This window comes from Mus caroli, unplaced genomic scaffold (assembly GCF_978045245.1).
Source record: "Mus caroli unplaced genomic scaffold, Mus_caroli_1 scaffold_2, whole genome shotgun sequence".
In the NCBI taxonomy this organism is placed as follows: Eukaryota; Metazoa; Chordata; class Mammalia; order Rodentia; family Muridae; genus Mus; species Mus caroli.
In genome coordinates this window covers 27,193,159-27,208,396 of record NW_028227257.1, presented here as the reverse complement: position 1 = coordinate 27,208,396, position 15,238 = coordinate 27,193,159, and the positions used below count along the sequence as shown (strand labels likewise).

The 15,238-nt window shown below is 44.7% G+C and overlaps 1 protein-coding gene across 1 annotated transcript; it reads right to left on the bottom strand.

The window, feature by feature from the left end:
* Positions 1–578: 578 nt before the first annotated feature.
* Defb126 (defensin beta 126) lies at positions 579–4,974 on the bottom strand. The gene is made up of 2 exons (XM_021179563.1): positions 4,917–4,974; positions 579–1,024 (listed from the first exon to the last, which is right to left on the bottom strand). The coding sequence occupies exons 1-2, from the start codon at positions 4,972–4,974 to the stop codon at positions 579–581; spliced, it is 504 nt and encodes a 167-aa protein (XP_021035222.1).
* Between the last annotated feature and the right edge of the window lie 10,264 nt (positions 4,975–15,238).

Genomic DNA, 15,238 nt, shown 5'->3' with positions numbered 1-15,238 from the left:
CAGGCCTGTCATCTCAGTGTATGGAGGGCTGACACTGAGAAACCCCATGTTTCAGGCTGGTTCTGTCTACATAGTGAGATCCTATCTCAAACAAAGAAAATATGGCCTTTAATTCATAGAAAATCGCTTTCTCAGGAGATCTCCAATTTGCCAGTCCCTAGTGCCTTTGTATGCTGGATCATATACCCTAGGTTGCTCCTGTTGCTCCCTGGGACAGGAAGGAGTGTAAGGCCCAGCGTCTGCATCGCCCTTCCCTAAACTTCCTGTACAATAAAGCTTACCTCTCCTGGCCAGGGACATACTGAAGGTCTGTACTTGCTCTGTACTTGTTCTATGTCAGGCTTCTACTTCTCAGCCCTCAGTGGGGCTTGGAGACTAACCCCTCTTATGGCCCACCTCTCTCTAATTTGTATCCCCAACCTGGAACTGCCACAAGTGTGGAGGCAGGGTGACTTGGCAAACGTGGCTGAAAGGCAGCATTGTGGGAAAGGGCTTTAGAGAGGAAATCAACACTGGCTTAGGCCTCTTGGCTTTAATCAACCGGGGATATTAGGTCAGGAGACAAGAGGCAGTGGTGTTCAGGTAGAGCTGGCCTTTGTGGGAGTGCTGGCCTGTGCGGGAGTGCTGGCCTGTGCAGGAGGGCTGGCCTTTGCGGGATTGCTGGCCATTGCGGCAGTGCTGGCCTTTGTGGGATTGCTGGCCTTTGCGGGAGCGCTGGTCTTTGCGGGAGCACCGGTCTTTGCGGGAGCGCTGGTCTTTGCGGGAGCGCCGGCCATTGCAGCAGTGCCAACCATTGCAGCAGTGCTGGCCTTTGCCTGGCTCCCTTGATCCCCCACTTCTGTGTTAAGATTATCTGAATTCTGTCCACCGCCCCCACAATGACCACTAATTTTGAAGTCCAGAACACAGCACAGTTTTCCTATGGGACATTTGCTCGTTGCAGGTTCCGTCTGCTTCTCCCCATCTCTGCACATTTTCCTGCAGTTGCCCAATGTGTTTGCACACTTTTTCACATACCAGCCACCTGTAGGGAGGAAAGAAAGCCATCAAGCCCAGGTACTGAACAGACGGCTGAAACCATGCCAAGTCATGGCTTGGTGGCCTTGAGGCAAAGGCAGAGACAGACAGATCTCTGTGAGTTCCAGGCTAGTCTGGACTACAGAAGTTCCAGGACAGCACAGGCTATATATAGAGAGACTCTGTCTCAAAAATCCAGGAACAACAGCATCTGCCTTCTGAGCACTGTTTCCCCTAGGCTCTAGCCAACTGCTGTTCTAGTTTTCTTAATCAAGTAAACTTTCTCTGAAGAGAAAATTAGATTTCCTATGTGCACATATACAGAAGGACCTGTCATATCTAGAGCTAGAATTCTGCACACCCTCATGGTGCCCATTTTCCAGTATTTTAAATGGGAAAAATATATGAAAATTTTTATTTAAAAATTTTTTTTTGAAATCTGTTTCCTGAAATGTAACAAAAGCAAATAAATACCCAAAGAGAAGAAATGGCACATCTTAAAAGGGAATGCAAGCTGGGCAGTGGTGGCACACATCTTTAATCCCAGCACTTGGGAGGCAGAGGCAGGCAGATTTCTGAGTTTGAGGCCAGCCTGGTCTACAGAGTGAGTTCCAGGACATCCAGGGCTATACAGAGAAACCCTGCTCGAAAAACAAACAGTGGGGGGCAGGGAGAGAGAGAGAGAGAGAGAGAGAGAGAGAGAGAGAGAGAGAGATTACACAAATCACTGTGGGACTGTGGGCATCTCTCTCACCGTTGCCAAAACACACATCTTGCTGATGATGGGTGCTATTTTCAAAGTCTTTCCACATTTCCGAGGTCCTACAAATGATAGACTCTGACTCTAGACTTGTCTTACACATTGCCTTGTTAGAAGCAGACACTTCGGGTCTGGAGAGAGGGCTCAGTGCTGCTCTGGCAGAGAATCAGGGTTCAGTTTCCAATAACCACATGGCAGGTCACAGGTGTCTAACTCCAGTTCCAGGGGATCTGACACCCTCTTCTGGCCTCTATGGGTACTGCACCCTGGTAGTCCACATGCACACAAGCAAACAAGCACACAAACATAAAATAGAAAATAAATATTCTAAAGTGCAGATGATTTTGGAAAGATAAGCATACAAATTCCTTGCATATTTATATAATGAACTCTATAACTATCTCTTTCTGTATATACCTCTATGTGTACTGAGCTGTAAGTGCATTCTATAATTTTTGTTATTGTGGTTTTGAGACATTTCACTATGTAGCTCAGGCTAGCTTGCCTCAGTTTCCTGAGTACTGAGACTATAGGAGTGACCCTTGCAACTGATGGTGAGGAATATGTTTATTAGAGAGACTCCTCTTCGGGGTACCTATGTGTATGCCCACATCGTATGTAACTGTGGACTACCACAATATGTGTTGGAATGTATAAGGATCAGAAAGAGATTCTGAGACTAGTCCCTACCTCACCTTTTGTGCCTTAACTCATTCCTGAGGTCAATCAAGAACTTGGCAAGATTTTTGGAATAAGATAATGAACAAGAAGGTAAAGTCTAGAAACCTTAAGATCAGAGAGTGGGGGCGGCAAAGCAGCCAGCAAATGAAGAAAAATAGCCAGAGCCAGAGCCAGAGCCAGAGCCAGAGCCAGAGCCAGAGCCAGAGCCAGAGCCAGAGCCAGAGCCAGAGCCAGAGCCAGAGCCAGAGACAAGAGGTCCCGTGGATGGATGTGTGTGGTTGACAGTCAGTGGAGCAGCATCCTGCTCCATTGAACAAATCACTGGTCATAGATCTTATTAGCTGCTCACCCTCCTCCGAGGACTAGAGGAGTGTCCTGCAAAAAAGAAAACTTTGTCTCTTAAATAAAAGTCTTAGAGGCAACAAACATTTTATAAGCTATTTAAATAATAGAAATAGAAAATGTCTTTTAACACTTGTAGGGAATCTGAAGCAGAAAAGTAAAACATGCAACTCTTGTAATCTATTTCCATTAGCAGCAGACAGGCCAGGTGATAGAAGAGAAATGACCCCCTTGGACAGAGCAATAGAACTCCCAGTCTTTGCCTATAGGGTCAGGGAAGTTCCCAGCGATGCACACAGTCAAATTGTGTGGTGTTATTTACAATGATCTACACTACAAACCACCATAGTAGCACAAGAAGGGGCTCTCCAAGTGGCTGTCTATAACAGATAGCAGAATAATGTTGTAAGAAAATGACATAGAAGAATTAAAACTACAAACTTGCCAATTGATGTAGACAAAATAAAAGTCTTGGATTGATGGAACTGATGAAACTTATAGAGACAGAGGAAGCTCTCTGTCCAGCCCTCTCCCTGTTCTGTGACTGTTTACCGCGTACTGGTCTCTTCTGCACATGCAATCTAGACAGCTGGGGCTACATATGTGCATAAGTGGATTCTTTGCATTTTTTTTCAGAGAAAACTCTATGCTATTGTTTACTGGTTGAGCAGTTTGCCATTCTGTTGATAATCTGGGAATTCAGAAAGCCAAGTTATTCTGTACAATTAATACACGCTAATCAAGAGCAAAGGATAGGAAGCAGGTTACAGATGTATATCTGCTGGTCATAATGTTTAGAAGTGTTAGTAGAGATAAAGGGTTGCCAAGTTTCTTTATTGCTAAAACACTTCTTGGTTTTTGTTCAGGTTTTGTGGCTATAAACTATAGAGTCACAGAGAGGCAGATTGTATACGGTTGTTCAGTAGGAGAACTGGTCTTCATAACAATGTGCTGTGTGCATCAATACAGTGGGGAGAGGGTTCTGAGTGTTCCCACTACAAAGGATATGAATGTTTATGGTGAGTGTTTATGTGATGCTTACAGTAATAGATACTATATTCTAGCTACTCTTTATTTGATCTATTTCATTATGAATTGTATAAAAACATCATGTTACACTCCACAAATATGTATAATTGCATGCCAATTAAGAGTGAAGAAATGCAGCCAGGCAGTGGTGGTGCACGGCTTTAATCCCAGCACTTGGGAGGCAGAGGCAGGCAGATTTCTGAGTTTGAGGCCAGGCTGGTCGACAAAGTGAGTTCCAGGACAGCTGGAGATATACAGAGAAACCCTGTCTCTGAGTGAAGAGATGCTGCAGGTGTAGCCCAAGGTCAGAAGCTTAACAAGAGCAAGCTCTGAGTGTGAGCCTTAACTCTGCAAAAATGAAATAAAATAAAAGCCATGGCAGTGCCACATGCCGCAAAGCTCAGCACCCAGGAGGCAGAGGTGGGCAGATGGTGAGCTTGAGGCTAGATTAGGTCATAGAGTGGGCCATGTCTCAAAAATATGTAAGTTAATTAACGAAGCAAAACACAACTAGCAGAGTGTGGTGGTGTGCACCTGTAACCCCAGAACTTCAGAAGCAGGGGCAAGAAGATCACAAGCTCAAGGCTTGCCTGGTCTGCACAGCAGGAGCCTGACTCAAAACCAACCCACCAACCTGAAGAAAGGAGAATGCCCATGTAGACAGAGCTGTCCTGTACAGTCTCCTATGGCTCCCCATACCCACACATCAGCTATGTCTCCCCTTATCTATCATTCCAGTTCTATAATCAGGAACCAGGACTACAAAACCAAAGAGGAGCAGGGAAGTAATACCATGGAGACGTCCTCATGGCCCTCAAAGTGACATCAACAAGACTGGCCCCAAGTGACAGGTCAGGGGACTCTAGATGCCACAGCTCCTCTGCCTCTGTTGGGAATAGTCCTAGGTTCCCGTTCCTTTTCCCCAAGCTTCAATCACAGAGCAGGCTGTCCTTGGAGAACCTTGAGCAACCTTAGCTCCCTCCCAGCGAAGACCCCGCTCCACAGTTCACTGGACGTTAGGGACTCATGTGGAAGGTCCTGTTCTAGGCTGACTAGTGTTTCCTTCTCCCCAAGAGTTTGCATTTACCTGTGACCAAATGGGCCAGGAACATAATGATCATAAGAGTAGACAGTAGGGACTTCATGGCTCCCGTCAGTAGGCAGTAGGTTCTATGGAGTCCAAGACTCTCAGGCAGTATGTCTCTGAATGCAGATCTTTACTGTCACCTTAGGAGGAGCCTGGGCTCAGCCAGTAGAGCAGAAGAATAAAGGCTACTGTGTCAACCATGACCTCAGTCTATTGGCCAGCAGCTTTGATTGAGAAAGCACCACCCAGAGGCCTGCACTAGCCATGCCTTCGGGGAAGCAGGAAGGCTCCGAGGTGTGAGCTCTATTAAAGCACTGGGTGACTTACAGGCAAGAACTGTAGGAGGCATTTCTATGACACTCTCATGGCTGGTGAGTTACACCCGAGGGTTTCACAGTCGCCTGTGTTAGCAGAGGGCTCAGCTCACTGCAGGGTATACACTGTCTGTTCATGTGTCCGTCTGCTCTTCTGAAGCACTGAGTCTTTATATGTATTGTGCTTTTCTGCATATAAATTCGGCATCGCTATCTGTATCTATATATGCGCGTGGTTCTTTTCTTTACCCCATTTTTCACAGAGAAGAATCGAAGCTACAGTCTATTAATTGAGCAAGTGACCCCTCTGTGGATGATCTGGGAACTGAGATAGTCTTTTCAAAATTAAAGTTTATTTTAAAATATCTATGTTTATTTAATGCTCAGTGTGTGTGTGTGTGTGTGTAGCTTGAGTATATTTATGTGTACCACGTGGTCACAGGAGCTTGTTGCAGAAGTCAGAAGAAGGGTCAAAGGAGCCAACATGCGTGTGTTCTGGGACCCAAACCCAGATCTTCTGCAATAGCTGCAAGGCCCTTTAACTGCAGAACCATCTATCCGACCCAATTATTATTATCATCATTGCATGTATATGATGCATGTATGTATAATATGATGTGGGAGCCTTGGCTCATGGGAGGAGGTCAGAGTACAAGTTTGGGGGAGTTGATCATGGGCTCTGAGGGTTGGGTTCAGGTCATCTTGTCTGTGTGGCAAGTGTTCTTACAAGCTGGGCCTTTTTTTTTTTTCTGGCCCCAGAAAATCTCCAGCCACATTAAGAATCCACATTTAACTAGGCAACGTGTAAGACAAGTCTAGAGTCAGAGTCTATCATTTGTAGGACCTTGGAAATATGGAAAGACTTTGAAAATCTCACCCATCATCAGTAGGAAGGAGTTGTGAAGATGAGTTTTGGCAGCGGTGAGAGAGACGCCCACAGTGATTTGTGTATCCCTTTAAAACATGCCATCGATTCTCTTTGGGTATTTATTTATGTTTTTGTTACATTTCTGGAAACAGGTTTCAGATTTTTTTTTTTTTGTATAAAAAATTTCATATATTTTCCCATTTAAAATACTGGAAAATGGGCTCTGTGTGTGCGTGCAGAATTGTACCCCTAGAAATGACAGGTTCTTCTGTATATGTGCACATAGAAAATCTAAGGTACTCTTCAAGCAAAGTCTTTATGATTGTTTCTGCTAGGGCTTCATTGCTGTGAGAGACACCACAACCACCACACGTTAATAAAAGAAACATTTATTGAAACTGGCTTACAGTTTTAGAGATTTAGTTCATTATCATCATGGTAGGAAGCATGGCAGCCTGCAGGCAGACATGGTGCTGGAGAAGGAGCTGAGAGTTCTACATCTTCATCTGCAGGCAGAAGAACGAGACTGTGTGCCACCGTGGGCATAGCCTGAGCAGAGACGCTCTCAAAGCCTGCCCCCAAATGACACACTTTCTCCAACAAGGCTGTGGCACAGGATATACATTACTGTTCCAAGATGTAAGGAAGGGAGCATAGTAAAGAAATATTAGACCCAAGTAAGACCCAAAACCATCTAGACAAACTCCAAACTCTATGGCTCCGTGTCTGATGTCAAAATGCTTGACTGCAACAAACTGCTTTCTCCTGGGCTGGTTCCACTCCCTGCTAGCAGCTTTCCTCTGCAGGTATCCCATGGCTGTGCCATCTCCAACATCTTGGGGTCTTAAAGGCAATCCAGGCTTCCCACAATGGCCTCTCTGGCCTCCACACAGGGACATCCCTGACATATGCCTGGCCTCAGTAGCTTTCCTTAGTCACTGAGGGAGATTCCATAATGCCTTTCTCCTATCCTTGACTCTAAAGCCAGAACCACGTGGCTGAAGCTGCCAAGCTCTCCTGTTTGCTGGGGCTGGAACATGAGCCACTTGTTCAGTTATACATATCTTCACCAGCTTTCTGGTTTTGATTGTTTCCTTCACTGCCGAAACCTCACTTTAGAGCAGACTGACCTTGAATTGATCTGCGTGCTTCTGTCTCCTGAGTGCTGGGATTAAAGGCCTGAACCATCATACCTGGATCTAAACTGTACTTCAGTTCCTTTTTAACAAGATGGAAAGCTGGGCGGGGTCTTGCCTGAGGTCATCACTCCCTTAATTCCATTCAATATCTTTAACCTTTATCTCCAGGATTTGGTTCTGGTTCACTTCCTGGTGCCCCACTTTGTCCTTGAACCATAGGTTTGTATTTTTCCTTGCTCAGCTTGCTCTTTTTATGACACAACAGACTCTATTCTAGGCTGTTTAAAGATTTCCTTTGCCAATGCTATTAATCTAAATCTCAAAACTTTAGCCTCAGGCAGGCTCTTTAGACAAAGGCAAAAAGCCGCCACATTCTTCATTTAAAATATCACAAGAACTATCTTTAGGCAACATACTAAAATTCTTCTCCCCTGAAGCCTCTTGAGCCACAGTTCAAATCACCCTTAGAACCACCGTCTTCCATGGTTCTACTAGGATGACCCATTAAGCAGTGCTTAGAGCATTCCACTGTTTTCCTAACAAAGTCCCAATATCCACATTCTTCCAAACCTGGCCCAGGGTGCAACAGGAGCCTGGACGCCTCTCCAACACACAAAGGTGCTAGCATTAACAGGGTTGGCTAATTAAAGGCCTCCTGCAGAAGTGATTTTTTTTTTTAAATAAACAAATAAATTGAAGATGCTATTTTCTGGGTTTGAGATAGGATCTCACTATGTAGATTGGGCCTGCCTCAAACTCGGCATTTTTCTGCCTCAGCCATCCAAATTCTGGGATTACAGGCATGTGTCAGCAGACCCAACCACCTGTATATTTATGAAGTCACTGGAGAGGTGGATTAGCCATTAAGAGCATGTGTAATTCTTGCAGACGACCTCTGTTTAATTCCTATCACTACATGGAGGCTCTCAACCTTCTACAGCTCCGACTTCCAGTGGCTCTGACACCTCCTGCTGGCAGACTCAGGAACCAGGCACAAATGTGGTACATGTTCACGAGTGCAAGCAAGTTATCCATATATATATATATATATATTAAAAAAAAATCACCCTTAAGAACTTTTCAAAGACTACTTTTTAAAACTGATTCTCAGCCATTCAAATCCTTAATGAAGGTGCTGAACCTAGGTTTCATCAAAGAACCCAAACCTCTAAACTTCTTACTATAAGTTTTCTTCTGAAAATATCAATCTCTGTGACCTTCGGTTTAGCAAGACGTTTAAAACTATGATCCAAAGGTGTGTATTCAAAAGGACCAATGATCTGATATCATCATTCTTAAAAATAAATCCTACGAGACATGAAAATGGAGAGACAAGCCACAGACTAGGAGACATTGTTGGCAAATTATATATTTATTCTACAGATTTAGAACATATAATGGAAAATTTAAATTTATTTTTTAGAATACCTTTTGTTTACCTTAGACAGTTTTATATGTGTACATACTATGTCTTGATCAGATTCACCTCCAACTGCCCCTGGTGCACATACATACAGGCAAAATACTCCCACACATAGAATAAAAATACATACATCTTAAAAAATACAGCACAGTCTGGGTACAGTGGCACACTCTTGTGATCTTGAGAGCTCTTGGAGGCTGTGGTAGACAGAATGGAAGTCCAGGGCCAACTTGGGTTATATAGCAATTTCCGAGTCAGCTTGTCTATATGAGACCCTGTTTAGAGTAAGACAGCAAACCCTTAATGTGTTTGTTGTTGTTGCTGTTTTCATTTTTGTTTTTTTGTTTTGTTTTTCGAGACAGGGTTTCTCTGTGTAGCCCTGGCTGCCCTGGAACTCACTCTGTAGACCAGGCTGGCCTTGAACTCAGAAATCTGCAGGCCTCTGCCTTCCAAGTGCTGGGATTAAAGTCATGCGCTACCACTGCCCGGCTCCTTAACGTGCTTTAGTTAGCACTTGGTAAGTGTACATATTAACGTAGTTCACTGTGATCTATTTCTGTATACACATCTGCACGCCTTATCAAACCCAACCTATTATCACTCCCTCCTCAGCAAGCTTTATCTTATTTGTAGGTTGACTTCTAAAAGCTTCCATACAGCACAGGAAGTATTCCTTTTCGCTATGTGGATTATTTAACATAGTATCTCCCTGGGATACCTGGACCACTAGGAGAGCTCAGTTTGTCTGTTTTTGAGAAACAACCACACTAATCTTTACAGTGACTGACGAATTCAGCTTCACATTCCCACTGACAAGGTCTGCCCCTCCCCCACCCCCTCTTGTAAGCAGCACAAAGTTGGCTTCTTGTTTTCCAGTCTGTTTTTCCTCCTCCTCCTCCTCCTTTTTAAAGTTTAATTTAGTTTAATTTTTAATTTTTATTATTTTTTTCTTCTCTTCCTTCTTGTAGACAGGATCTCTCTGTGTAGCTCTAGCTGTCTTGAAACTTGCCTGAACTTAACAGAGATCTATCTGCCTCTGCCTCCTGAATTCTAGGATTAAAGGCATGTGCCACCACTGCTTGACCAGTCAGTCTGTTGCTCTCCCTCCCTCCCTCCCTCCCTCCCTCCCTCCCTCCCTCCCTCCCTCTCTCTCTCTCTCCCTCCCTCCCTCCCTCCCTTCCCCCCTTCCTCCCTCCCTTCCTTCCTTTCTTCCTTTCTCTTTTTCTCTTTCTTTCAAACTTTTTCTTGGTTCTTTCTGAATTTCCCATCATGCACCCCAATTGCACCCATCTCCCCATCCCTCCATAGCTGTCCTCTGTCCTTGCAACCTCCCTTCAAAAGAAAATAAAATATAAAAAATTAAAAAACACAATTTTACCTGCGAATTTCATAAATTCATTGATTTTAATAGCTGAGTAGTACTCCATTGTGTAAATGTACCACATTTTCTGCATCCATTCCTCTGTTGAGGGACATCTGGGTTGTTTCCAGCTTCTGGCTATTATAAATAAGGCTGCTATGAACATAGTGGAGCATGTGTCCTTCTTACATGTTGGAGCATTCCTGATGGAGGAGTTGGAGAAGGGACTGAAGGAGTTGAGGGGGTTTGCAGCCCCATGGAGGGAGCTACAGTGTCAACAGGCCAGGCAGCCTGGAGCTCCCGGGGACTGAACCACCAATCAAAGAATTGGACATGGACAGACTCATGGAGCCGGCCACATATGTGACAGAAGATGGACTTGTTGGACATGAGTGGGAGGAGAGGCCCTTGGGCCTGAGGGTGTTCAATGCCTCAGTGCAGAGGAATGCCAGGGCGGGAGGATGGGAGTGCGTGGGTGGGTGGGGGCGCACCCTCATAGAGGCAGGGGGAGGTGGGATGGGATAGGGGCTTTCTGAAGAGGATACCTGGAAAGGGGAAAACATTTGAAATGTAAATAAAGAAAATATCCAATCAAAGCAACTAATTTTTAAAAACCTCTGCTTTGGAAGCTGTGGTGCGTGTCAGTGTGTCACACAGTACACCCTTTTGTCCACACAACCTTACTTGTAAATATTCATTGCAATGGTCAGGTTCAAGGCCTCTGGCTTCTTCTGCGCTATAAATACTAGATGTTCATCTGGACTTCCCTCAGATATCCTGCTGTTGTCCTGTGTCATGATGATCCTGCAGCTTTGGTTTTGCAAAACTGGCCCCTTAAAGTGCTCCCAGAGTTCACTGATGGGGTAGTTGTTGGGCTGGGCCAACTCAAAGCCCTGGATCTGGGCCTGGATGGTGACTGAGTTGGTCAGCTCACCAGCTTTCTCAAGCTCATGACCTCAGGGCCAGCTCTCCAGCATCCTAGCCCTGGTGAGGGATGGGGCTAGTTCACCGGAGTACTATGCCAGCAAGGGGCAAGGCCATATCTCCAGGGCCAGCTCTGTAGTGCTCCCTGGATGAGGGTTGTGCCCCCTCCAAAGTGCTGTGGCCTGTGAGGACTGGGCTACTCTATGCAGTCCTTGGGCATTAACAAGGCCACAGGCAGCAGCTTGGACCAGGGACATCTGCATGGCTTTTGGTGGTAATGTGAGCCATGGGCCGCAGGGTCACAGACTCAGACATGGTTCTCGGCTTGGTGACAGCATGGGCCAGGACCTCACCATGGCTTCAGATGGCCGTGTAGGCTACTCACATCAGGTTCTTCCTCACTACCCTTGAATCTCCAGTTCCTCCTCTCTTCATCCTGCACACACCGTTCTGCTTCTCTTTCTCTCCCATCTTTCCACTTGCTTATCTTAATGATGCCTGGGCCTCTGGGTGTGTTCTGCCCTGCCCACACCGAGTGGCGGTGGACAGTTTCTGTTTCTTTTTTTAAAAAAATATTTACTTATTTTATTAATGTGAGTACAGTGTAGTTGTCTTCACACACACCAGAACAGTTCATCGGATCCCATTACAGATGGTTGTGAGCCACCATATGATTGCTGGGAATTGAACTCAGGACCTCTGGAAGAGCAGTCAGTGCTCTTAACCACTGAGCCATTTCTCTAGTCCTGCCCCCAAATCTGTTTCTTTTGACTAATTAATTTAGTTTGTTTACATCCAAGGATATATGCCCTGAATTGCATGAATGGAGAAATTGATGTGACCTCTAGCAAGCAATCATGTGAGCACATGTGGACTCATTTCTCTGTGCTCCTGACTGTGGGTGTGATGTGATTAGCTCTTTTAAGTTCTTGCCTTGCATTTCTCACAATGATTGAATGTAACCTGGAACCGTGAAGCTGAAAAAAGTTCCCCTTCTCCCTTAGTTGCTGTTTTCCAGGATATTTTGTCACATCGACAGACACGAGCTAAGATGGCTAATCTTAGCTGTCAACTTGACAGAGGGAATCTCAACCGAGGAACTACTTCCTGTGGTGTCTTAGTCAGGGATTTACTGCTGTGAGCAGACACCATGACCAAGGCAACTCTTATAAGGATGACATTTAACTGGGGCTGGCTTACAGGCTCAGAGATTCAGTCCATTATCATCAAGGCAGGAGCATGGTAGCATCTGGGCAGGCATGGTGTGGGAGGAGCTGAGAATTCAACATCTTATCTGAAAGCAAACAGGAGAAAACTGGTTTCCAGGAAGCTAGGATGAGGGTCTTAAAGTCTTCATCCACAGTGACACACTTCCTCTACCAAGGCCACACCTACTCCAACAAGGCCATACCTTCTAATAGTGCCACCGGGCAAAGTGTATTTAAACCACCACATGTGGGTATGTCTGTGAGGTGTCTTATTTATTGATAATTGATGTGGGAAGGCCCAGCATTCTTTGGACAGTGCCATCCCTAGCAGGTCGGCCTGGGCTATGTAAGAAAGGCAGCTGAAAGTGAACCTGCAAGCAATCCAACAAATAGCAAGCACACTTCCACGGTTTCTACTTCAGGCTCCTGCCTTGAATTCTTGTCCTGGCTTCCTTTCATAATGAACGGTAACCTGCAAGGTAAAATAACATTCTCCAGTGGGGTGGTGGTGCACGCCTTTAATCCCAGCACAGGCAGATTTCTGAGTTCGAGGCCAGCCTGGTCTACAAAGTGAGTTCCAGGACAGCCAGGGCTATACAGAGAAACCCTGTCTTGAAAAACCAAAAACCAAACCAAAACAAAAAAACCAAAAAAACAACTAAACAACCAAACAAAAAACATTTTCCACCTCAAGCTGCTTTGGTCATGGTGTTTGTCACAACAACAGAAAGCAAACTAGAACTGACGTCATCAATACCCATACCTTTTTTTTTTTTTTTAAACCAAGATCAGGGAAGTTTTGAGTTTTCTATACACTCTTCATCTTTTTCTCTTTATCTTCAGGTATTCAGGTTCTATATTTACATAAATTTCTGCATATTTGTATTCCAAAAGCAGCCATGTGAGCATGCCTCCTGACGGCCACTTCAGTTTGGTCAAATGATCGCTATTGGCATCGACCTCAAGAAACAGCTCTGTTTGGCTGAGTCAGCTTCCCCCCTTGCTCCCAGGATTTCTTCTGAAGAAACTATTCCTTAGCAAATCCATTTATTCCATTAGAATCATTTCACACCAGGGCCAGTGAAAGCTCACTTCCCACATGGTTGGGGGAAGGCAGTTTGACATCTGCTTCTTGTAGCAACTGAAGATTCCGACTAGTGATGTTACTGGAGAGAGTATGGCTTTCCTTCCCGATGGTCCTTTCTGCTGTAATTAATTGGTCACTGGATTGCAGAAGGTCTCTTCCTGGATCACCTGACAACTCACTCTCATGTCTTCCAGACTTCTGTCTTACTCTTCTATATCCCATTTATTATATTTTTAAAATAAATATTTATTACTTCAGCTTGTCACTATTATTTGGAGGGGCCTGAAGGTAGTGACCTGCACCTGAGAGACAGATTGGGATCTGCTTGGGTTCTCTCTAACCCTACAGTGCTTGCATGCTCAGTGGCCCAGAGAGACGGCGCGTCTTTTTCACCCCCACTATAACACTCTATCTATGTTGAATTTGTATTCATATCCCATATTATCTTCCCACAACCCCTTGGATCTCACTGAGCCTTTTCAAAAATAAGTAGGCTTTAAAGTTTTGTCAGTTATTCTATCTATATCCGTTGCTCTTAGGAGCTGTTATGTTCTTTTGAAAACATCCCTTTTCATCTCCACCCCTTATATTTACCAGGATTCTTCTTAGAGTTCTTGAGCTATTTTCCTCCTGTGACATAATAAGCATTTCCAGTTAGAAAGGTCTTCTTGTAGCCACAGGTACACACCTGTGATCCTGTCACTTGAGAGGCTGAGGCAGGATTGTGAATTCAAACGAGGCTAACCAATGAGTTCCACATCAATTTGGACACACTAAAAAGCTATCTTAAAATAAATAAAGAAAGAAAGAAGAGAAGCAGGCTGGAGAGATGGCTCAGAGGTTAAGATCACCGACTGCTCTTCCAGAGGTCTTGAGTTCAACTCCCAGCAACTACATGGTGGCTCACAACTATCTGTAATGGGATCCAATGCCCTCTTCTGGTGTGTCTGAAAACAGCAACAGTGTACTCATATATAAGTAAATTAATTAATTAATTAACAAATCTTTTTTTACAAAAGGAAAAAAAACTCCCTCTTTTGAATTTAAGAAAAGACAAGTTCTGTCAACACACCCTACTTAATTTCCATGGTTCAGCAGTTGGGAGGCACTGCTGTATATGTCGTAAAACACTAAAAGATAAAAATTATGTCCTCTACAAACCCAGGTTCTATTTGTCTCATAAGGCACAAGTACAGCGATTTAAATATCTTTATCATGCTGGAAGCCTTCTCTTCTCCTCTTATGTGCTTACGCATCCTCGCCATCACTGTAGACAGCTTTGCCTCCATCATCGGACCACGCAGAGACGAGACAGACAGCAGGGAGTTGCCACTTGAACCTGTGTCTCCCTGGTTTCCTTTGTAGCCCAGGCTAGACCCCAGCTTCTCATCCTCTATTCTCAGCTTCCTGCGTGCTGGGATTACAGTCACGTGCCGAGCTCCCTACCCTTCCTTTAAGGATCCTTCTAGAAACCCTGGTGAAACTACACTACTTGACTAAAACTGCTAATAATTGCATCCCATTCTACAACTGTGTGTGTAGGAGTTTGGAGAAATGGGCTATATGTACAAGCCACTGCTCCCAATCTGTCATTTCCACAGCACAACCTGACCCAAGGTAATAAGGGAAAACAACCAAAATGAAACAAAAGCCAGAGATTCCAAGAATATGTTTATGCTTCAGGTCTTCTCATACAGCATGCTGTGTTCTTCAACAAATCCGGCACGTTCGGTAGGGCCAGCCAACCATCCCTTTCTTAGAACACCACGATCTCATTGTGCTGATGGCCTTTGGGCACATCTCAGGGGCTGAGTAACATCCCTGCACTTCAAGGGCAGAGCTGCGTGTTTGTGCCTCCATCCATGAGAAGATGCCGGAGATAGAAGAGCTTTGATGACAGGTGGTAAGTGTGCTCTTCGCTTTTTTAGTATAAAGTCCTGAAGTCTTCCACATTCCTCAAAAAAACAACAGCCCTCTGGTACCAGTTTCTGTACTAGTT